This window comes from Myotis nattereri, assembly GCF_964212035.1.
Source record: "Myotis nattereri genome assembly, chromosome: 2".
In the NCBI taxonomy this organism is placed as follows: domain Eukaryota; kingdom Metazoa; phylum Chordata; class Mammalia; order Chiroptera; family Vespertilionidae; genus Myotis; species Myotis nattereri.
This window is the reverse complement of record NC_138076.1, coordinates 160,610,539-160,634,138: the sequence shown is the minus strand read 5'-3', so window position 1 is coordinate 160,634,138 and position 23,600 is coordinate 160,610,539. Positions and strand designations below refer to the sequence as shown.

Here is a 23,600-nt window from a genome sequence, read left to right as displayed (position 1 = left end):
AGAGAGATGGGAAGGGAGAAGGAGAGAGAAACATCAATGTGAGAGCACAAAATCAACTGGCCGCCTTCTGCACACCCCCTACTGGGGATCAAGCCCCCAATCCAGGCATATGCCCCGACAAGGAATTGAACTGGTGACCTCTCACTGCATGAGACAACACTCAACCAACTGAGCCACATCTGCCAGGGCTGTAAGTTCTTAATAAAGTGAGACAGAGCCTGACCAAATCACTCTATAGAGAAGTGGTTGGATCTTAAATATTATTCTTTTTCCTTGCTTTTTAAAAAACAATCTTTATTGTTGAAAGTATTACATATGGCCCCCTTTTTCCCCAATTGACCTCTTCCAGCCCACCCCTGCCCCCCACCCCAGGCCTTCACCACCCTATTGTCTGTGTCCATGGGTTATGCATAAATGCACTCAAGTTCTTTGGTTGCTCCCTTCCCACCCACCCACCCTCTCCCAGATCTTAAATATTTTTGAAAGCAGAGGACACTTTCCCCAGCTGAATTCATACACGAAAGTTCAGGAGAGCTGCTCGGATCGACTAGGGGGTGGGAGTCAGAACTCCTCTCTCTGTGGCCCTCTTTACTCCACTCCTGAACTGTATTTGGGACCAGTCTCTAGAGCACAGATTATAACCAGTGCTGAAGAGCAGTGGTCTCCAAATGAGGTTCTCACACAGGATGCACAAGATGGTCCACTAGACTACAGCCAGAGAATATCAGAACTTCTCTTTATATTTGTCTTTTAATCTTACCCTTTACATTTTCCCATTCTTAGATAAGGTTTGCATGTGTTTTATAATGTTCTTAAAGGAGTGGTGTAACAGTTCTTGTATGTAATTTGTGCTCAAATATATTTTAGAGGTAGGGCCCCACCTTGGTTAAGGCGTTGACCCAATATGCCAAGGTTGTGGGTTCAATCCCTGGTCAGGACACATATAGGAATCAAACAATGAATGCATAAATAAGTGGAAAAATAAATTGATGTTTCCCTCTCTCTAAAATCGATCAATCAAAAAACAAAAAAATGGAATATGGAGACAACTACTGTCGGCACAAAGCACAGTCCACAACTTACTAGTAGTTATGGATGTGAAGTTAGAGGGTGGTCCATGGTGGTGGAAAGAACCTCTAGACCTGGGACTGGGCCTAGGAAATCAGCCACTCGGGGTTTGAAAGAGTAGGGGCAGGGCAGGCAGGCCCAGGAGCCAGGCCCAGCCCATACCTGTTTTGGGCAATGTCACCTCTTCTACGTTGGGGACCGGTGAGGGCTCATCCATGTCCTTTGTTAGGTCCTCTTGCTCCTCTTCTCTGTGGCCACGCTTGGACTTGGTGTAAGGTGCTGAGGGACTGGGAAGGAAAGGGAGTGAAGGAGAACCTAGTCATCCTTGGATGAGGAGTCCCTGGAAGTTCAAGTTCAAGGGACAGGAAGCAAGAGAGAACCCCAAGGGGCAGAACTGAGCAAAAACAGAAACCAATCACCTCAGAATAATGGGAAGTGGCCAAGGCTTTCATTTGGAGATAAAGCTCTCTTTGAGTTTACTAGTGGCTGGGACTAGAACTAACAGCTAGGCAGCTAAAGATGAGTAGGTCTAGGGTCGGGTGGTCATGGGAAGGTTTGGAGAGATCACTGACGGTGGGGGCAGGCTAGGGGCTAGCATACCCTTTCTTAGCATTTTTCTTCTTAGCTTCTGGGGTTGGTGAAGGAGAGGGGGAGCGCTTCCTTTTCTTATAGTTCCCCCCCTTCTTGTCCCGTCGATCTGAATCCGGGCTGTTCACCTGCAGGTTGGGGAATTGGGACAAATGTCAGTCAATAATCTCCAGTGAAGACTTATTCCAAAACTTATGCTAATGGCTCCAAGAAGAAAGAAGAGGAATTTCACCTCATCTGTCAGTGTCTTGGCTGAAATCTTCTTTCGGCGGGAGACAGGGTTTTTGTCATCATTTACTTCATAGTCTTCCTCATTCATCCATTCATTGAAGGTGTCTGTGTCCAGGATCCACTTCGCATGAACCTAAGTACAGAGGAGACTGCGCTGAAGAGCCGCCTGGAAGCCAAAGCTCTGCCAGGGGCCCTTGACAGAAAGCCCACGGGCACAGATGCTGCTTCCTCTCCGAAGAGAGGCCTGGTCCTGGCACCGTTTTTCTGGGGGCAGCGCGGGAACAGGGCAGCTCACCTTCCGAGGCTTCTCGGGAGTCGGAGCATCTTCCACAGACGCTTCAACTTCACTGGCCGGGATCCACGTGTCGTAACTGCCATGGGAAATTCACCGTGAAGCAGAATCAGTAAGATGGGGTTGTGGAAAAGACAACTGGAAATCTTTTCCCTTTCCCATGTATAAAAAGCAGTGTTGTTGGGTTATTATTTTGGTATAATTATTCCCCAGTTAATATTGGGATCCTTTCATTATAAAGTCATAAAAACAACTACAAAATATTTCAAAAATAAAAAAGGACCACACTAACCCAACTACTTGTGACATTCAGTATATGGTTTTTCCCAGTAACTTTTTAAAATATATATATTTTTATTGATTTCAGAGTGGAAGGAAGAGGGAGAATCACCAATGGGCTGCCTCCTGAATGGGAGAGGGGAGGAGGCGAGCCCGACCTGGGCATGTGTCCTGACCAGGAATGGAACCGTGATCTCTTGGTTCATAGGATGATGGTCAACCAGCTAGGCCAGTAACTTTTTTCAGTATAATTTTGTCTTAACGTAATTCAATGATACTGGAGTTATTTTATATCCTACTTTTTGCAGTTACTATTCATTTAACAAATTATCCATGTTATTTCTATAAATTTAAAGGCTGCATAGCCCTGCCAGTGTGGCTCAGTGGTTGAGTGCCCACCCATGAACCAGAAGGTCTATGGTTCGATTCCCAGTCAGGGCACATGCTCGGGTTTTGGGCTCAATTCCCAGTGGGGGGTGTGCAGGAGGCAGCCAATTCATGATGTCTCTCTCATCGATGTTTCTATCTCTATATCCCTCTCCCTTCCTCTCTCTAAAAATCAATAAAAACATATTTAAAAATAAATAAAGGCTGTATAATAGCCCACTAAATAGACATGTAAATTGGCTGAAACAATTCCCCACCATTAAACATTTAGATTGTTTCTAATATTTACTTATCAAAAATTATACTGGGGGGAAAAAAAATTATACTGGAGTAACGATTTTGCATGTAAAGCCCCGATTCTTTTAGCCTAAGCCTGGTCCAATAAATACCAACCTCCCCCAAGATAGGGGATTCACATAATAGGAGAGAGGAGAACAAATTAACAAACCTAAAAAACCCTAAAATAACCCCAAAAGATAATAAAGTGAAGAAAAAACCCCATACACACACACACACACACACACACACACACACACCCCTCCGAATCCCTCCTTGTTGCTTTGCTAGATGTCCTGGCACCTCCCAGCCTGGCTCTGTACTTACACCTGTCCCCAAACCCATCCTCACCTGTCAGGGTAATAGCCCCAGTGCAGAAGAACCTGCTTGTCCCTCTTCATGACCGGTCGCACCCATTCCTCTGGGGATAGAGACAGAGCAGGGAGAGAGATAAGCTAATGGGGTACAAAAGAGAACTCTGTATAGAACTCCTGTTGCAGCAGAGGATCTGTAAATAGGAATGTAAGGCGGTAGAAGAATTTAGGGTTGAAAGGAGAGAGCAGCCCAGGCACCGCATGGGATCTGAGCAGTCCTCCACCTCCTAGTCCAAGCCATTCACTGAGGTGCCCAGGGAAGCCAGGCCTCACCTTCTTCCAGGTTCCCTGGGACAGGATACACAACATGGGAGGCACTGTTCCTATCCTCGGTGACCGTTCCCTGGATGGTACAAAAAAGGAGGTAAATATACCCCCCTCCAAATCACTCATCAGTATAAATAAGCCAAAATAAGATTTAACCACAGATCTGCCTTCCTAATCATATTTTGCTCAGAATGGTTTTAAAGTGAGTTGCCCTCTCTACTAAGCACACACTAGCTCAATGGCGGAGGAAAATAGCTGGGTTTGTGCTAATAATGAAGAAAAGTCAAAGAATTAGAAACTGCTACAGATAATCTGAGTAAATAATCCACACATGGGAAATGTGAAGTTGACTGTGTGCCTTTAGCAATGACTTCTGCTTCCTATGCTAGAGTTCCAAAGAGCCAAGATTTCATTTCTCTGACCTCAGGCAATACCAAGTTCATTGGAAGTAAAAGCTTTTCCCCAGACTGAGTCTCTAGGAACAGTGACTCAAACCTGTCAAGCTTGGAAAATGGGAGGAGCAGACAGAGAATAGCCCAAGGCTTCAAGTCTAGTCATTTTCCAAGTAGGCAGAGGCACCTCTGCCGCAGAACACATGGCTCCTCAGGGCTATTTATTGAATGGAAACATCAGGAAAAGGGTCGCGGACTTTCCAAAACCTTGCCTGCCCCACCCACTCACCTGGTGTCTCTTGATAATGTCCTTTAATTTTCCTAGCAGTTTGGGTTCAATTTCGGGGCACAGAAAAATGTTTGGTCGAGACAGGCAATTATTCTGTGGGGAGAAGAAGTAGATGGAGTGAGATTATGGGGGAGGGTGTTTTGGATTCCTGCTGAGGGAAGGGAGGTGAAAGGGGGCAGGTTCCTGACCAGTACCTGCACCAAGGACTTCTCGATGGTCATGAACATTTCCACGTTGCGGTCCATGCGTGATGGGTTCTGGAAGTCGTAACGCCGCCTTGTGAAGAGGCAATAATCCAGTGAGTGATATAGTTGAGGTCGGGGGATCAGGTTAGGGTATGTGACTATTTAACCTGGGAAACTAGGAGGCAATCCCATTCATGGCTATTGTCAAAACTGCCTAGAATCTGGGGTTTACTGATCTCAACTCACTCTGTACTGAGTCCAAAGGACAAAGCAAAGTTTGAGATGCCAACCTAAGAATCCCTTTTCCTCTACAATACACATACTGATGCACACATACTCACTCAGTCTTGGAGACTATTTTGGCTCTGACTCCCAGCCCTTTTTCTGACCTAGCAAGTCAGGCCTACTGACCTAACAAAGTAAGAGACTCATAAAAATGTCTACTTAAGCTCTGCCACCCCAGAAAGACCCCGAGGAAAAATTTACCCGAGGAAAATCCCTCTAAACTACATATAAAGAGCATCAAGAGAGGGCATCTCACCATCCCTGGTCACTCTTGAATTTGTAGGCAGCTGCAAGTATGTGGCACAGGGAGCCTCCTGCTTTGAAATCTAGGAAACATTTGATCTACAAAATTGAGACAGGGAAGAAGTATGTAAGAGTTACATCCTAAATTCTCTTATTACTTAATCCTCCCACAAAATCCCATGCTAAAGTGATCTCCCTCTCAAAGCTGGAATTCTTTAACCCCTGTGCCATTGTATCATGTAGCCTAGAAGAGTGGAAAGAAAGAAACGAAAAATCACAAAGCCCCACTTTGTGCCAAGCACTTACTGGGTTCCCTCACTGACCATTACAGAACGGTCATAGTGTTGTCATACTAATCCTATCTAGAGATGAAGGAACCAAGATGCAAAGGGTGAAAACTGCTTGGCCAAGTCACAGAGGCACCAAGTGACAGAGCCAGGATTTGAACACAAGCCCGTGCAAATCCATGCCATGAGAGTTTCATGCACCGAGCTCACACACTCTGAAATAACCTGTTGCACAAAGTATTACTAAGACAAAGGGAATGGCAAACTGGGGACTAGGCCAAGGCCTCAATGTCCTGGCCAGGGATAGGGATGGTAAAAAATTACCCAAATGTCAAAAATCATGAAATTTACAACCCCCCCGCTAAAAAACAAAACAACAGCTTCTCCAGTTTTGAGGATTCACCCCCTGGCTTTTGCACTCACCGGCAGTTTAGTGAGCGGTGCATTGCTGACATGTTTGCCAAAAACTTCTTCCTGAAATTGTAGCAACTGTACAACCAGGCTAGACAGGGACTTGTTGGTGGGTGGTTCAGCTTGTATATACTGGGGAAACAGAGAGAAAGAAAAGAAAAATAGACCCCAGGTAAATTGACCACCACTTCCCTATTTCTTCCCCAGGAGCTCTGGAAGCAGCTGGGGCAGAGAAAATTGTGTCTTCTTCCCCCACACGTCTAGTTTCTATAAAGAAAATGGCAAAAGGGAGACAGACCCTCGACGTCCCTCACCAGGAAGTTGCAATTGTGCTGCCCCCAGCCCAGGTACACCCCGACATTGGATCTCTACCCTGAGGGCTGTAAAAGTCTGAAGATTCCTTGAGTTCAGGCCAGGGAAGCAATACCTTTGAGGCTCTAAGTGAGACAACAGTGTATTTCTGGGGGTAACTTTGTGGAAGGCCAAGCTTCGCCGTTATCAGGCGGCTTAAGAAAGGTCAAGGAAGTGAGGCAGGGCAAACAGGGCGAGAGGGCAAGCATGGGGGCAAGCATGGGCAGAGCGAGCTCCTGCATTCTGCTTCTGCGAAGGGACAGGGCACAGATGTCTTCGCAGGCCCTCCGAGGTGGGAAGGACCAGCTACCATCTAGCCTAGTGGGAAAGAGCAAGACTGCCCCTGTCTTTTCTGAGGAAACCTTAGCTGAGACAAGTAACCCTGGGCATTCTTTTTTTAAAAATATATTTTATTGATTTTTTACAGGAGGAAGGGAGAGGGATAGAGTTAGAAATATCGATGAGAAAGAAACATCGATCAGCCGCCTCCTGCACACCCCCCACTGGGGATGTGCCCGCAACCCAGGTACATGCCCTTGACCGGAATGGAACCCTCCCGGGACCCCCTCGGTCCGCAGGCCGACGCTCTATCCACTGAGCCACACCGGTCAGGGCGCCCCGGGCATTCTTAAACATTCCCATGCTATGCTACTAGCATCCTCGCCTTCTGTTCTAATTTAAACCTGAGCCAGCAGGCAACTTTCTCTTTACCTTTTGACCCGTTTGCTCGCCCTAATCACAGAGCAGAGCCTCCTTCTCAGCGGGAGGTGTACAGAGACCCCTGAAGGAAAGGGAAGTGACAAGGAGCTAAGCGCTGCAAAGCGGAGGCAGGGCACGGGACTCAGCCCCTGGATGGATCTCCCTCCAAAGGTCAAAGGTAGAAGCCTGGGAACCCGCGCCCCGGGCGGAGGCGCAGCCAAGGCCGAGCCCCGCGCCGCCGGTCGGGACCCGGCACCCAGAGCCCCGCGCAGGGCGCTCGGGACCGGGACCGGGACCGGGACCAGGACCAGAGCGGCGTCCTCCTCAGCCACTCGTCCCATCGGACGGGCTGCAGGGCTGGGCAGGAGGCGCCGGGCGGAGGGCGGCCGCCGCGACCCCGCTCCGGGAGCAGAGAGCAGGCCGGCGGCTGTCTCGGAGAAAGCCCGCATGTTTAGGTGTTGCTTTCAACAAGGCACAGACAAAGGCCAGCCCGGGAGGAGTGCAGCGGGAGACGGTAAGGCTCCTTCCACCCTTTGTTCGGCACCGATTCTCTCCGGTTGGGGTGGGGGGCCGGGGGCAGAAAGCGTGGCCTAGACTCTGAACCCCAAGCCCAGGCCATGCCGGGCCAGGCGGCGGGCGGCTTCCCTGTGGAGCCGGGGAACCGGTGGGAAGGGGCCGCTGCCAGGAACCGGACCCGCGGCTCCCGAGGCCCTGCGGCCCCTGGGGGCGGGGGGCGGGGGGACAGGTGACCGCCAGGTGGGGGCCTGTTCCGGCTGATGGAGCGCCGAGGGCCTGCGCCGCGGCTGTCTGCCCTCCTGCTTCCACCGAGCACAAAGCGCCGGGAGGCCTCGGCCGGCCGGTCCCCGGTCCCCGGTCCGCGGGCAGCTCCGGCGCGCGCCGTGGCGGGGGGACCCCCGCCGTCTCTCCCGGAAAAGAGGAGGGTGGGCTGCTGGCACCGGGCCCGCGGGGCAGAGGGCGCCGCCGGGGAGGCGGGGGCTGGAATGCGAAGCCGCAGCGGGGCGGGCGGCGGCGGCGGGGGGCGCGGGCCGGAGGGCGCGCGGGGGCGGCACCGGGGCCCGCGGCCGCCGAGGGGGCAGGAGCCCGGGCGCGGCGGGGCCCGGTCCCTTTGTCCCGCCCCCGGGCCGCGCGGCCCGGCCCGCGTACCTTCTTGTAGTTCTTGCCGAGCCAGAGCCGCACGTTGTCGAACTGGGTCACCGTGTCCGCGGCCTCGTAGTACTTCACGTTGGGGCCGCCGTCCTTCTTCCGCACCGCCATCTTCTCGGGCTCGGGCCCGCCGCCGCCCGCCCCGCTCCGCGCAGCTCCCGCCTCCTCCGCCGCCTCCGCCCGCCTCCCGCCGCCGCGGCCGCCGCCTCCCGCCGCCTGGGTCCCGGCCCGCGCAGCGACCCCTGCCGGCCGGCCGGGCGCGGCCCGACCCCGGGTGCCTCCCGGGAGGCGGCGGCGGGAGCCCCGGAGCGGCGGCTGCTTCCGGGCCGGCGCCCGCTGCCGGGACCGCTCGGACCCGGTTCTCGTGGCCTCTCCGCCCGGGAAGCGGCTCCTCTCTACGCTCCCCCAGGGGGCGCCGTGGCCGGCACCGCGCGCATCCCGAGCCCCTCGGAGCCTGGGACCAGGAGCCCAGACCCCCCTCCCCGAGATGTCCCCGCCTCTCACCCGGGGAGACCGTGCGAACGCTTCCCGAGCCGCCCCTCATGCCCCGTCCCAGCGCCTCTCCCTCCTCCATCCCGGGGTCCCCGGGCCGCCACCCTCGGGGCCAGCCCCTGCCCGCCAGCTGCTTCCTCTGCAGGCAACGCCGTCGCCCCTACAGAGCGCTGCGCTCCCTGAGACCCCGAGTCTTCGCTGGGTGGGTGGCCCTCCCAGCCGGGGTCCCCCGTCCCCCCGATGTTGCCCTTTGAGCGGCAGAGCAGGGAGGTGAGGCGCGGGGAGGGGGCGCGCGGACGGCGGGCGTGCGTCCCCGCCCGGCGGACTCCTTCTGTAAGTGCGAGGCCGGCTGCAGTTTTGGGAGTCACGGTGGCCGAGTGGTTAAGGCGTTGGACTCGAAATCCAATGGGGTTTCCCCGCACAGGTTCGAATCCTGTTCGTGACGGCCGCTTTTTTCCCCCTTTTCCCTTCAGGACCTGTAAAGGGAACCCCTTGTTTTCGCACATGTCTCGTGCACTTACCTTTCTGCCTCGGAAAGTGAAGCCGGAAGGTCTCACCCTTGGATTGGGGGGAAATGGGGGCGATCTTGGAAGCTTATTGTCCACAACCATGTCGGCTGCTAGAATACAAGGCACTCTCAGAACTCTGTAACTGCAGGTTTGCTAGCCGAACTTTGACATCGTTTCATGCTTTCGGTAGGGAACAGCAAAGGATTTGAAGAAGGGTTACGTTTTGTTTGGGAATGTGAATACCTGTTGTGCTGTCATAGTCAAAACTGAAGTTTCCAGGGGGAGAGGGCGCCTCTGGATTTGATGACCGGAAGTCATGTCTGGTAGGTCTGATTACAAATGAAGACCCAGGAGCAGGGCATGCTCTCATTTGGATTTCCTTGAAGAGGTGCGCCTCAGGTACCACAGGGCTTGGGGGAGTGGCCTATGGAAGCAAATAGGCAGATCTAGCTGGAGCTAGTGTGGGATAACTGTCACTTTTTATTGAGTGCTCACTAGGTGCCAGGTACTGTGCTAAATGCTCCATTAGCCAAGATAGGGAATCAGCCCCTTCTCTCACCTGCACTCACCTCACTCAGTTCTTCCTGTACCCCCGTTTCTGATTGTGGGGAATAGCTAAGGTACTTGTGGAGGATGTGCTTCTTGTATTTCATTTCTTGCACAGCACCATCTTCTCCAAGGAGGATCCCCAAAGGACCAGGGGTTCGTACCATTGCTCATGCTGTATTTCCCACGCTCCCCCTCACCACTGTCTCCTTCCCACCCCCACCATAACCACTTTCCATGCTGTACACAGGTTTGCTCCTCCTCTTTGAAGCTCTTGATGACTCCAGCTGGAACCTATCAGTCTACCACCACCATTCATGCAAGGAATCTCCTTTAATACACGTGTGCAAAAATTAATTTTTACAAATTATATTTATTCTAACTGCCAACTATGTCTCAAATCTGTGTGCTTTTCTCAGGATCGAGTGCAAGCTGGACCCACCACTAGCTGGAGCCTTTATTTGGAAGGTCAGAGTTCTTGTGAGAACTACATGAGTTATATGTAAGCTGTACCACAGCCTGCACAATGTAGCTGGAGACCTTAAAACTTTCCACAGCTGCCCTAGCTGGCTTGGCTCAGTAGATAGAGTGTTGGCCTGCAGACTGAAGAGTTGTGGGTTCAACTCCGGTCAGGGGCACATGCCCGGGTGTGCAGGAGGCAACTGATCAATGGTTCTCTCTCATCATTGATGTGTCTATCTCTCTAGCCCTCTCTCTTCCTCTCTGAAATCAATAAAAATATATTTTTAAAAAACTCTCCAGAGCTGCTTTTGGTCTCTTTTCTCTCACCACTCTCCCGTATTTCCTACTTCCATCCCCTGGCATTATTTTAGTTCTCGGAGTAGCATTTGTCCGCGTTCATGCTGTTCTCTGCCTGAAATAATCTTATCCTCACCTTCTACTCAGTCTCCACTTAAATGTCGGTTCTCTAATCACCTGTTGCCCACCATGTCCTATGGCCTATGCCCTAATCTTCTGTGAATTGTTTCCTCTGTAGAATATAAACTCTTGGCACCTATAAGCTCTTCAATAAAAAAAAAAAAAAATGTTTTTTGAGTAAATGGGTGCTTTTTACAGTGGCTATGTGTACATGTTTTAGCCCTCACTCAGACTGTACTATAAGCTTCTTGGGATTTAGGATTGTATTTCATTTGTATCTACTCTCCTAAGTGTTACACGCAGATGTGATCAAATATATACTGTAATCCTACCGAACAGACTCAGTCCTTGGCTTCCACCGAATCCCATCTTGCGCATGCTCTCAGGTTTAAATATCTGGAGAGCCAAGACCAATACCGGCCAGCAGAGGGCACCCGACAACTGTTGTGAAAGGAAGAAGGCTCCATGGTTTTATAAAATGGAGGCTCTGGACCGAGAATGAGAGCCTGGCAGAGGTTGTTTGGTTCTTAGGAAATCCACTCCCAGGTGCGTCCCTTGTCACTTTTGGGGGTGAGAGGCCAAGGCTTCCGATTCTCATGAACAGTGGATAAGCTCAGATTGTTGCCATCCCACAGCCACCGTCCCCACTTCTTCCATCCTTCTCCTTTCATCCCAACAAATCCTGCCTCTTTCTTTGCGTTGCATAATCAGGCCTCCCTCCCCCTCACCATTTTTACATTCTACTCACTGCCCTTCTTTTCTTCTGGTTCGGTATTCGGCCTTGCTTATCTGCCCTTAAGTTCCCGTCTCACCTAGACTTGCAATCCCACTCATTTCAATCTAAGGAACCTTCTGTAAGTACCCTTCCATAATATGTTCAAATTCTCCTCCTCTGCTGGATCAATCCTCCTTCTTTTTTTAATCTTTTAGTTATTTTATTTTTTATAATCGATCAATCCTCCTTTAATTCAGAACAAAACTACACCTGACACTTACGAACCACCACATTGTTTTTTACTTCCTTTTATTTTTTGAATAAAATGCATACTTTCTGCCTGCGGCTTCCTATTATCTTAACAACCCTGTGGTACAAATCTTTGCTATGTTTGAAACCATTGATTTCTTTTTTTTTTTTTTTTTTTTTTTTTTTTTTTTTAATATATTTTATTGATTTTTTACAGAGAGGAAGGGAGAGAGATAGAGAGTTAGAAACATCGATGAGAGAGAATCATCGATCAGCTGCCTCCTGCACATCTCCTACTGGGGATATGCCCGCAACCCAGGTACATGCCCTTGACCGGAATCGAACCTGGGACCTCTCAGTCCGCAGGCCGACGCTCTATCCACTGAGCCAAACCGGTTTCGGCCCATTGATTTCTTAATGGGCTGCAGAGACACTGTACCCGGTTTTTCTCTTAGAACAGCAATTTTCAACCTTTTTCATCTCGTGGCACACATCAACTAATGACTAAAATTCTATGGCACACTAAAAAATAAGTTTTTGGCCTATCTGACCAAATAAGAAGGTATAATTTTGATTCATTCACACCAAATGGTTATTGTTGTGTTGGCTGGGTTTTGTTTGTTTGTTTGTTTGTTTGTTTTTTGACAGTCGGCAAAAGAGGTCAGTGCCCCTGACTAAATAGTCAGGTATTGCATATTTTAAAAATTCTTGAGAGCTATAGCCAGTTTGGCTCCATGGATAGAGCATTGGCCTGTGGACTGAAGGGTCCTGGTTTCGATTCTGGTCAGGGGCAACATGCCCAATTGCGGCCTCCATCCCCAGTAGGAGACGTGCAGGAGGCAGCTGATTAATGATTCTCATCACTGATGTTTCTGTCTCTCTCTCTGTCTCCCTTCCTCTTTGAAATCAATAAAAATATATTTTTAAAAAATTATTGAGGCATACTGGTGGAAAATCGCTGTTAGAACACTGTTTCATCAACAAGTAAAGTAAGGTTTGCCCTAGCTGGTTTGGCTCAGCGGATAGAGCGCCAGCCTGTGGACTGAAGGGTCCCAGGTTCTATTCTGGTCAAGGGCACATGCCTGGGGTTGCCAGCTCAATCCCTGGTGGGGGGCATAAAGGGGGTAGCCAATCAATGATTCTCTTTCATTATTGATGTTTCTATCTCTCTCTCTCCTCTCTCCCTTCCTCTCTAAAATCAAAAAATACATATTAAAAAAACAAGTAAACTAAGGTTTTACTTTACAAATTATATATTAATTTATTTTTAAGTGAAAGAGAGTTTATTGGTGAAGCTGTGAGACAGAGTGGCTACTCCACACAGCCACCTCACCCGTGGATATGTTTTTATAGATTCTAGAGGGGAGGAAGGGAAGAGAGAGAAAAAGAGAGAGATACATTAATGTGAGAGGGAAACATTTATCAACTGGTTGCTTCCCACTCGGAATCAAAACTGCAACCTAGATATGTGCCCTGACCTGGAATAGAACCTCCAACCTTTTCATGTACAGATGTCACTTCAACCAACTGAGGCATCCAGCAGGGCAAACTATACATACATATATATGTATATTTTTAAATATGTTTTTCTGATTTTAGAGAGAGAGGAAGGGAGAGGGAAAGATAGACACATAGATGAGAAAGAAACATCAATCAGCTGCCTCTTACACACCCCCACTGACCAGTAAATGAACCTCTTGATGCATAGGTCAATGCTCAACTACTGAGCTACACTGGCCAGGATATATATTGATTGGCTTCAGAGAGGAAGGGAGAGGGAGAGAGAGATAGAAACATCAATGATGAGAGAGTGTTATTGACTGGCTGCCTCCTGCATACCCCACACTGGGGATCGAGCCTGCAACTCCAGGATGTGCCATGACCAAGAATCGAACCGTGACTTCCTGGTTCATAGGTTGATGCTCAACTGCTGAGCTACACCGGCCGGACCAGGCTATGCTTTTTTAAAATATTTTTATTGATTTTTTACAGAGAGGAAGGGAGATGGATAGAGAGATAGAAACATCGATGAGAGAAACATCGATCAGCTGCCTCCTGCACACCCCGTACTGGGGATGTGCCCGCAACCAAGGTACATGCCCTTGACTGGAATCGAACCTGGGACCCTTCAGTCCGTAGGCCGACACTCCATCCACTGAGCCAAACCGGTCAGGGCTGGGCTATGCTTTTTTATTTTTTTTTTTTTTTTTTTTTTTTTTTTTTTTTAAATATATTTTATTGATCTTTCACAGAGAGGAAGGGAGAGAGATAGAGAGTTAGAAACATCGATGAGAGAGAAACATCGATCAGCTGCCTTCTGCACATCACCCACTGGGGATGTGCCCACAACCCAGGCACATGCCCTTGACCGGAATCGAACCTGGGACCCTTCAGTCCGCAGGCCGACACTCTATCCACTGAGCCAAACCGGTTTCGGCAAGCTATGCTTTTTTAAACTAGAAAATTTAACTGAAAAAAAGAGAGAAAATAACTGTTTCTCCATCTCATTTGTTTTCTTTGTTCTTCTGTGGAATTCTACCAAAGCTTCATTCTTTTCCCTCCTCCCAAGACAAAAATCTCAAGCCACCATCCAGGCATGGTCCTTTATCTCTGGCTGGCTGTGTCTGCATAGCTGACTTAGTGTCCCCTGAAACCCAAAACAAAACTTCTCTTCCTTTCCCAGAATCACATTCTAAACTTTTTCAATTTATGTTGATACTATTCTCAATTCGATCTAGTTTCCAACCTTAAGGATTACCTGACATTTTTTTCTCTCCAGCCCATCATTCATCAGTGATTGCTTCCTTCATTACATCATTTAGTTCATGCTTCTGTTACAATGGCCTTCCAGGTGCCCCAGTTTCACCACACAAATCTCTAAAACACATGACTTTCATTATATTACTCCCTTGTCTAGGAACATCAGTGTCTCTCTGATCAAACACATGTTCCTATTATCAATAACACCCTGCCTAAATCACCCATTTTTTTATCCTTAATTCTTCCCAATAAGATACCCCCAATCTAATCAGGCTGGGCATTTCCATTTACAGCCTAATTCCTTCTCATAAAGCTCCTGTCTCTTCACTTTATTTATTTTTTTAATCCTTACCCAAGGACATTTTTCCATTGATTTTTATTTTTTAATATAATATAATCCTATCTAATAAAAGAGAAACATGGTAATTAGCCGTATGTCCACTACCCTTCCCATTGGCTAATCAGGGCAATACGCAAATTAACTTCCAGCCAAGATGGTGGCCGGCAGCCAGGCAGTTTGAAGCTAACATGAGGCTTGCTTGCTTCAGTGATGGAGGAAACCAACGTTCCCCGCCTGCCTTGCCAGCCTCTGAGCTTGCAGTTTGAAACATTGTTACAAATATAGAAGCTAAACAAAACCCCAGAAACCTGCTTTCAGCCAGCTGGGATCTCAGAGCTGGAGTTGAAACAGTGTTTCAATTATAGAACCCAAACAAACCAGATACCTGCTTTCAGCAGCAGAGGCCTCAGAGCTGGAGCCAGAGCTAAAGCTGGCCCAGAATTTAAAAAAAAAGAAAAAAGGAGCAGTTGGGAGCTTCAGTCACCCACCAGCCTGAAAACAGCCCTCAGCCCCTCACCCAGACTGGACAGGCACCCCAGTGGGGACCCCCACCCTGATCCAGGACACCCTTCAGGGCAAACCAGCCAGCCCCCACCCATGCAAAAGGCCTCTATCCTATATAGTAAAAGGGTAATATGCCTCCCAGCACCAGGATCAGCATGACAGGGGACAGCGCCCAAACCCCCTGATCGCCCTGCGGCTCTGTGTGTGACAGGGGAAGGCACCCCAACCCCCCCCCCCCCAACAGGCCCTGCTCTGGTTGTGACGGGGTAGAGCTATAACCTCCCCATCGGCCCTGCCCTGAGTGTGACAGTGGCAGTGCCCCAACCCCCTGATCGGCCCTGCTTTATGGGTGATAGAGGGCGGCGCCCCAACCGCCCCCCACGGACCCTGCTCTGTGTGTGACGGGGTAGAGCCATAACCTCCCCATCGGCCCTGCCCTGAGTATGACGGGGTGCTCTGTGTGTGACAGGGGGCGGTGCTCCAACTCCCCCTATCGGCCCTGCTCTGTGCGTGACAGCGGGGAGCTCCCCAACCCCCTGATGGGCCCTGCTCTGTGCGTGACAGGGGGCAGCACTCCAACCCCCTGATTGGCCCTGCTCTGTGCGTGACAGGGGGTGGCGCCGCAATCTTTCTGTCAACCCTGCCTTGAATGTGACAGGGGGCGGTGCCCCAACCCCCCAATCAGCCCTATCCTGAGCGTGACTGAGGGTGGCATCGCAACCTCCCGATCCGCCCTGCTCTGTGCATGACAGGGGGCGGCGCCCCAACTCCCCAATCGGCCCTGCTCTGAGCCCAACCAGGGGCTGCACCTAGGGATTGGGCCTGCCCTCTGCCACCTGGGAGCAGGCCTAAGCCAGCAGGTCGTTATTTCCCGAGGGGTCCCAGACTGCGAGAGGGCACAGGCCGGGCTGAGGGACCTCCCTCCCTCCTGAGTGCACAAATATTTGTGCACCAGGCCTCTAGTCTATATATATAAAAGGCTAATATGCTAAGTGTCTGTCTGACCAGTTACTATGTTGCATACTGACCACAAAGGGCAGACACTCAATGCAGGAGCTGCCATGACATGCACTGGCCATTTACATAGACATGGCACCATGGACCTGGTGCCCACAAGGCAACACTCGGCTTCCCCCAAGTGGGACACAGGTCCTGCCACCAACCCGGACCAACAGTCCACCAAATCGCAGCTAACACTGCTGAGACCCCATGGCGCAAAATGCTGCCCACAGCCCAGCCCAGCCCAAAAATGGTGGCTGTGGGCTCCGGGTAATGATGTCATGTAGTGATGCCCAGCTTCCTCTCCGTAGTGACGTGTTGGGGTCCAACCCCAACAGGTCCAGGGGTTCCCAAACGTGTGGACGAAGTCGTCAAAGAAGGAATGACATGGAGACAGTGTTCAGTTGATCAGCATAGCGAGGTTCTTTTTTTATTGTCCTGTTACATCTGTATTTATACCATTTGATTTTAATCCTATCCATTCTATTCCAAAGGTTAGGGCGTTTGTTATCTCCATTCCAAGGTCACTACTCTATTGTTCTGTTAAGCTACAAGGAAGTAACTGAAGGAGATTATCCTAAGTAAAGATTATATAGCTTAAGCATGATTGTTCATAGTTAAAGTGATTAACTACCCGCCTGGCACTTAGTTAAGGGGTTTTACTGATTCTCTTCCTTAGTCCTGTTAGTCCCTAACTCCAGGGAAAAATCCCCACCTGGGGAAACAACCTTTCTCGGAGAGGTGACCTTGGTTAAAACACATATCGCCAAGAAGGGAAGCAAACATATTAACACATTGTTTGCGGGTAGTTTTTATCGCACGCTAACAGGTGGCGCTGGCCATTTTTGCAGGTGAATAGATTGATTACTGTTATACCTGAAGTACATACATAATTCACCATTGTATGTGTTAGAGACCCAAATTTTGTCCTTTGGAATTCGTATATCTGCATGCTAGCATCCCTTTAGAGCAATAAAAAAGTATAAAAATAAACGTATTTATATGTTACCCGCATTCTACCGCTAGTCCAGGGGTGGGCAAACTTTTTGACTCAAGGGCCACAATGGGTTCTTAAACTGTACCGGAGGGCCGGAACAAAAGCATGGATGGAGTGTTTGTTTGAACTAATATAAATTCAAAGTAAACATCATTACATAAAAGGGTATGGTCTTTTTTTTTTTTTTAGTTTTATTCATTTCAAACGGGCCGAATCCGGCCTGCGGGCCGTAGTTTGCCCACGGCTGCGCTATTCTATAAAAAACGTATTAAGCCGAAACCGGTTTGGCTCAGTGGATAGAGCGTCGGCCTGCGGACTGGAGGGTCCCAGGTTCGATTCGGGTCAAGGGCATGTACCTTGGTTGCGGGCTCATCCCTAGTAGGGGATGCGCAGGAGGCAGCTGATCGATGTTTCTCTCTCATAGATGTTTCTAACTATCTCTCTCTCTTCCTCTCTGTAAAAAAATCAATAAAATATGTTTTATAAAAAAAAAAAAGTATTAATACGTGTCCCGCGGTCTACTACCAGTCAACGTAAAACGTATAAATACGTTTCCCGCATACAATGTGTTAAGAACAGTATGCCATATACGCCAGGTCCCTTGAAACATATGCTGTGCAGATGTTTCTTCCCTGCAGCGACTGTGTCAAGCAGCAAGGATGGACCAGCTTCCGGCAAATTCCCCCTTTTGTATTATTTTATTTTATTTTTTTCTCTCTGGTTTATTTTAACCTGTCAACTCAATACTGTTATTTGTTAAGAACTGAGGTGCCACTGGGCTGCTGGGTCACTGTCTCCATGCCTGGGACCGGAGTTAAAGCTCATCTGTAAACACTGGCCACACTAACCCCTGCCTGCCCCTCCCCCCTTTTTATTTTTTAAATGATAGCGCGTGTAAATCAGCGGCAGCCTCTCGGATTGGGTTGTTTAAGACTCGGAAGACCTGTTTGTGACTTTGCCAACAGGTCAGTCTGAGGCTTAACCCTATATCAGCTCCCCACAGTGACGACTAGCCTCCTTGCAGTTTCTTCAGCCCAGGAACACAACTTGCTTTATAGCCAGGTGCAAACATTTCACACTTTAACCAAATGTCTGTGAAGCGTTTTCCCCTGCCTCATCTCATTTGATCCTCACAGAAGTCCTGGAGTAGGTAGATAGGAGATTATTTTCTTTTCCTTAGCCAGAAAATGGAGATTTAGAAACATGACCCAACTGAAAAGAAGTAAGAATTGGTGGACCTTGAAAATGACTTCAGGTTTTCTCACTGTACAGGATATAGTCAAACACTGCTGCAGTTAAATATTTTACCCTTTGTTCTCCCTGCGTGATCTACAATAATAATCTGCTTCATGTTGATATTTACCTCTGTATTGCTGCAAATTACCTGAAAGAGAAGTTGGGGTGCTTCACTGGGCTGGAAAAAGTTTAGCTAAGTCAAAAAGCAAGTCTAATTAAGCAAGTTTATTCTATATCTATAAAAGCCTAAGTTGACTCATGCATGCACCATACATACATATAAAGCTCTTGCTGGCGCCAATCACATGCGTGTGTTTTGATTTGTCATTGTAGATTTTGAAATTGGTTGACACTTCCATTATAGAGAAAGGGCAAATAGCGATATTAAAATATTTCTTCTAATTAATTTTCTTTCAATGTGCACAAATCTGTGCATTGGGCCACTAGTGTGTGTATATAGTAGTTGTTGATTGAGGAAGGGAGAGGGAAAGAGATAGAAACATCAATGATGAGAGAGAATCATTGATCAGCTGCCCCCTGCACATGCCCTATTGGGGATCGGCCCACAACCTTGGCATGTGCCCTTGACCAGAATTAAACCTGGGACCCTTCAGTCCCCAAGCAGACACTCTATACACCGAGCCAAACCATTTAGGGCTTTCCATTGATTTTTAGAGAGAGTGGAAGGAAGGTTGAGAAACATTGATGTTTCATCAACTGGTTGCCTCTAGCACACACTCTAACTGGGCCAGTGATCAAGACTGCAACCAAGGTAAGTGCTCTTGACTGGAATCTAACCTGGGACCCTTCAGTCCGAGAGCCTACGCTCTATCGACTGAGCCAAACCAGCTATGACCTATCTCTTCACTTTATAACCAATGACTGGCTAATGCCACCCTATACTGATTTTTAAAATTTTTTAAATATATTTTTATTGATTTCAGAGAGGGAGAAGGAGAGAGAGATAGAAACATCAATGATGAGAGAGAATTATTGATTGGCTGCCTCCTGCAGGCCCCCTACTTGGGATCAAGCCCATAGCGTGGGCATGTGCCCTTGACTGGAATTGAATCCGGAACCCTTCAGTTCACAGACCGACTCTCCATATCCACTGAGCCAAACCAGCTAGGGATTACAATGTTCTTTATTGATTTGAGAGAGAGAGGAAGGGAGAGAGAGATAGATACATCATTAACATCATTGAGAGAAACATCAACCTTGATTGGCATGCCGTCTGCTGGGGATCGAGCCTGCAACCCCAGCATGTGCCCTGATTGGGAATTGAACCGTGACCTCCTGGTTCATGGGTCAACACTCAACCACTGAGCCACACTGGCTGGGTATACTGATTTTTTTCAGCTACAAATTCTTAGATATTAATAAAAGTTCCTTTTTTTTTTTTGGCCAGGGGAAGAATGTGAACGCAGTCCTCCCCTACCACAAATTATGCAGCCGAGTTTCCCACACTTCGGGAAATCACAGGGGTCAGCACGTCCACAGTGCAATGGCTAAGACTCGCCCTGGGAAAACCATCTTCGTGATCACGGAGATGGTATCGCCCCTGCCAGGTAAGCATCAGTTGATTTTTTGTGGCTAGAAAGCTAATGTGTGGGGATCTAACACACAACATTTTAATATTATACCCTTCCAAGTTGTGGACTTGTTCCAAATGTTAAGAGGCTTGGATCTCTGCAGTTTGTCCAGTCAAGCAAATCATTAGAGGACTTGAGCTGAAATTATCTCAACTGACACTTGTTTCAGGAATGCTGCCATTATACAAAATATTTCTGGAACTCCTTCACAGAAACGTAGCTAGTTTATGAGCCACATTTAAATGACTCACTACTTCAAAATTACTTTTTTATTGTTGTTAATCCTCACTCGAGGATATTTTTCCATTGATTTTTAGGGAGAGTTAGAAGAGAAAGACAAAGAGAAACATCAATGTGAGAGAAATTCATCGATTGGTTACCTCCTGCACAAGCCCGGACCAGGGCCTGGCCCCGGGAGGAGCCTGCAATCCAACCGAGGTGCGTGCCTTGACCAGAATCAAAGCCAGAACCCTTGATCTATTCACTGGGCAAACCAGCTAGAGCAGAATTACCTTTTTAAAAAAGCTGATCCATTAGCCAACTTTATCATTTATCTGTTTTCCAGACTTCGTTCTAGATTACTTCTGGAATTGCCCAGAGGCCCCATTCTTAGCCCTCTTGTTCTCTCCTTTAATGTTTGCATTAATTCTTAGAATGTCTTGATCGCCTCTGGGTGGATAACTCCCCACTCCACAACCTTAACCCTGACTTCTTACTCCTAAGCTCTAGACCCACATTTTCATTTCCACACCTGTACGTAGCAGCACTTTGAGTTCTGTGTTCCCCAAATGCGCTGGTTACGTCACCCCTGAAACCTGCTCATCCTTTCCTCCCTATTCAGGTTAATGGCACTGCCTTCTCATTTACACAGACTAGAAACCGGTCTTTATGGCTCATCTTTGGTAAGTGCAGTGATTAGGAGCACAGACTCTGAAATGACTTTTTGGGCTCAAACCCGGTTCTAATTGCTGGGTGAAGTTTGTCCTTTGTTTCCGTTTCCCCACATAAAAAATGGAGATGATAATAGTGCCTTTTATAAAGTTCAGATGACTAGATGTTTAATATTTGCCTGACTCACAGTAAATGCCATTCCTCACAGCCAATGTGTGACCCTTTTCAGAACTCGCTCCAATGATTCCTCTGAGAAGCCTTCCCTCCTGCATCCCATCAGGTGGGTAGCTGACCCCTTTCTTCCTCATTGTCCCACTGAGTCCTTATCTACAGGCAATATATTATCCTGTATTTCCCACTATTTGTTCCAGTGCATCTACCAAGCTGAAACTTCCTTTACAGCAGGGGTGGGGGACGTCCAGCCTGCGGGCCACATAAAGCCCACGAAATCATTTGGTCTGGCTCTGCCAAAGCATTAGGGGTGAGTTAACTAAATGTTTCATCAAATATAGCAGGCTAATTTTTTTTAAAAATATATTTTATTGATTTTTTATAGAGCGGAAGGGAGAGGGATAGAGGAGTTAGAAACATCGATGAGAGAGAAACATCGATCAGCTGCCTCCTGTACACTCCCTACTGGGGATGTGCCCACAACCAAGGTACATGCCCTTGACCGGAATCAAACCTGGGATCCTTGAGTCCGCAGGCCGACGCTCCATCCACTGAGCCAAACCGGCCAGGGCCGAACCTGGGACCCTTGAGTCTGCAGGCTGATGCTCTATCCACTGAGCCAAACCAGTTAGGGCTAAATTGATAATTTGTTATGAATGATACTATAAATATCCAAATGCCCTTGGCAGAAAAAAGGTTCCCCACCCCTGCTTTAAAGACTTGTTTCTCAATTATTTGTGTATCTCAAATGCCTAGCACCACGGCTGGCACATGACAAGTATGCTATAAATGTTGGCTGAGTGAATCTAGTCAGTTACTAAGCTCTGTCAATTTTTCTCCCTGGATGTCTATCTTCTTTCCTGCTTTTTCAAGCTCTAAACCTCTCACATAAATTACTGCAAAGCTTATTAGTATCGTCAAAAATTTTTGCTGTCTTCCCATTGCCACTAAAATCATGAGTTGGCAGTCACTCTTCTTCTCAAAAACTTACTATAAGATTGAAGTCCAAATAACCTGCTGCCATGTATTCAAGGCCTTCCAAGGATTAGCCCTAAATTATTTCTAGCCTTATTTCCTTCAAAAAATTCTTTGCTCCAGATTACGCTAGTCTTTTCTTTCTTCAACATATCCTTCATCTCCACTTGTGTTTTTTTGTTAAATATGTTTTTATTGATTTCAGAGAAGAGCGAGGAGAAACGTCAATGATGAGAACTATTGATCGGCTTCCTCCTGCACGCCCCACACTGGGGATCAAGATCGCAACCTAGGCATGTGCCCTGCCTGGGACTTGAACCATGACCTCCTGGCTCACAGGCGGACGGACACTCAACCACTGAGCCATGCTGGCCGGGCTCCACTTGTTTTTATCCATGCTGTGGATAAAAACAGAGTTTGCAAACTGGTAGATCCTAAATTTTATTTTTTGGCCCACACGCATTTTTAAAAAGAAACTGAACCAGTGTTTAAGTTGTGAGATTTAGCATAAACATTAGGAAGAGCAAAGTTCTTGAAATATAAGATTTGGCAATACTGGGCCCCTTTGCTTGTTAGCAGCAACCAACCAGAGCTGCACTGCCAGCTGCCCCATTCTCTCAGGGCACATATTCGTCACCAACCAGCTTTAAAAGATCTCCCTGCAAATGCACAAGATCAGGCTAGTGGCAGGACAACTGGGTCTGTCTCCTGATGTTACACAACATAAAGAACATCTTTCCTGTGATGTCTGCTACCCCCAGACTGTTTAACTTGAATCTCTCAGACTCTAGATCTGTTTAGCAAAAATATCAGCTAGACTCGCAGCGGTTCTCAATCTGTGGGTCACGACCCCTTTGGCGGTCGAACGACCCTTTCACAGGGGTCGCCTAAGACCATCCTGCATATCAGATATTTACATTACGATTCATAACAGTAGCAACATTACAGTTATGAAGTAGCAACGAAAATAATTTTATGGTTGGGTCACAACATGAGGAACTGTATTTAAAGGGCCAGAAGGTTGAGAACCACTGAGCTAGAGAACAAGTTGAAGGACACTGTAAAAAAAAGTCTGTCAAATACAAAAGATCATTCTCGAGGACAACTGGCCCAACCTCTTCAATAAGTTCGTGTTACAAAAAAAAAAAAAAAAAAAAAAAAAAATGTTGGCCCTGGCTGGTGGTTCAGTGGTTAGAGAGAGCATCAGCCTGCACACTGAAGGGTTTCAGTTCGATTCCCAGTCAAGTGCATGTACCTGGGCCTGGGTTGCAGGTTCACTCGCCACACCCGGTGGGTCGCAGTGTGTGTGTGGGGGGTGGGAGGCAACCAATCAATGTAGCCCTCTAACATCCATGTTTTTCTCTCTCTTCCCCCTCATCCCTCCTTCCAACTCTCCCTGAAAAGCAGTGGAAAAAATATCCTCAGGTGAGGATTAACAAACAACAAAAATGTTCCAAGAATCCAGATTAGGAGAGAAAAAGAGTCAAGACACATAACGTGGTGTAATGCATAGTTCTTGGCTAGGGTCCCAGATTGGACAAAAATTAGCTCTGAAACTTCTTGGGACAGTTGGGAAAATGTGAATATCGATTTGTATGAGGTCAAGGACATATTAATTTTAAGCAGTTATTTTGGCAATGTATAAAATGTTGATTTTTAAAATCTATGTACTGAAGT

General features: G+C 48.0%; 1 protein-coding gene and 1 long non-coding RNA gene across 9 annotated transcripts in view; one reads left to right on the top strand and one right to left on the bottom strand.

Annotated features, from left to right (window-relative positions):
* SMARCC2 (SWI/SNF related BAF chromatin remodeling complex subunit C2) overlaps nucleotides 1-8,406 on the bottom strand; it is a 21,412-nt gene extending 13,006 nt beyond the window's left edge. For all 8 annotated transcript variants that reach the window (XR_013995585.1, XM_081084414.1, XM_081084415.1 and 5 more), the window contains exons 1-11: nucleotides 8,069-8,406; nucleotides 5,867-5,986; nucleotides 5,170-5,255; nucleotides 4,638-4,719; nucleotides 4,444-4,536; nucleotides 3,769-3,838; nucleotides 3,473-3,542; nucleotides 2,183-2,258; nucleotides 1,889-2,020; nucleotides 1,669-1,784; nucleotides 1,231-1,355 (exon numbers count right to left, since the gene is read on the bottom strand). Coding sequence is in view for 7 of the 8 variants with exons in the window: in XM_081084414.1 (XP_080940540.1) it covers nucleotides 1,231-1,355; nucleotides 1,669-1,784; nucleotides 1,889-2,020; nucleotides 2,183-2,258; nucleotides 3,473-3,542; nucleotides 3,769-3,838; nucleotides 4,444-4,536; nucleotides 4,638-4,719; nucleotides 5,170-5,255; nucleotides 5,867-5,986; nucleotides 8,069-8,179 (1,081 nt within the window). In the remaining variant the exon portion in view is untranslated. The remainder of the gene's footprint in view (nucleotides 1-1,230; nucleotides 1,356-1,668; nucleotides 1,785-1,888; nucleotides 2,021-2,182; nucleotides 2,259-3,472; nucleotides 3,543-3,768; nucleotides 3,839-4,443; nucleotides 4,537-4,637; nucleotides 4,720-5,169; nucleotides 5,256-5,866; nucleotides 5,987-8,068) is intronic.
* LOC308514310 lies at nucleotides 7,318-23,600 on the top strand. The gene is made up of 5 exons (XR_013995586.1): nucleotides 7,318-7,418; nucleotides 19,703-19,862; nucleotides 20,204-20,324; nucleotides 21,007-21,057; nucleotides 22,129-23,600. It is a non-coding gene; the product is annotated as an uncharacterized lncRNA (long non-coding RNA).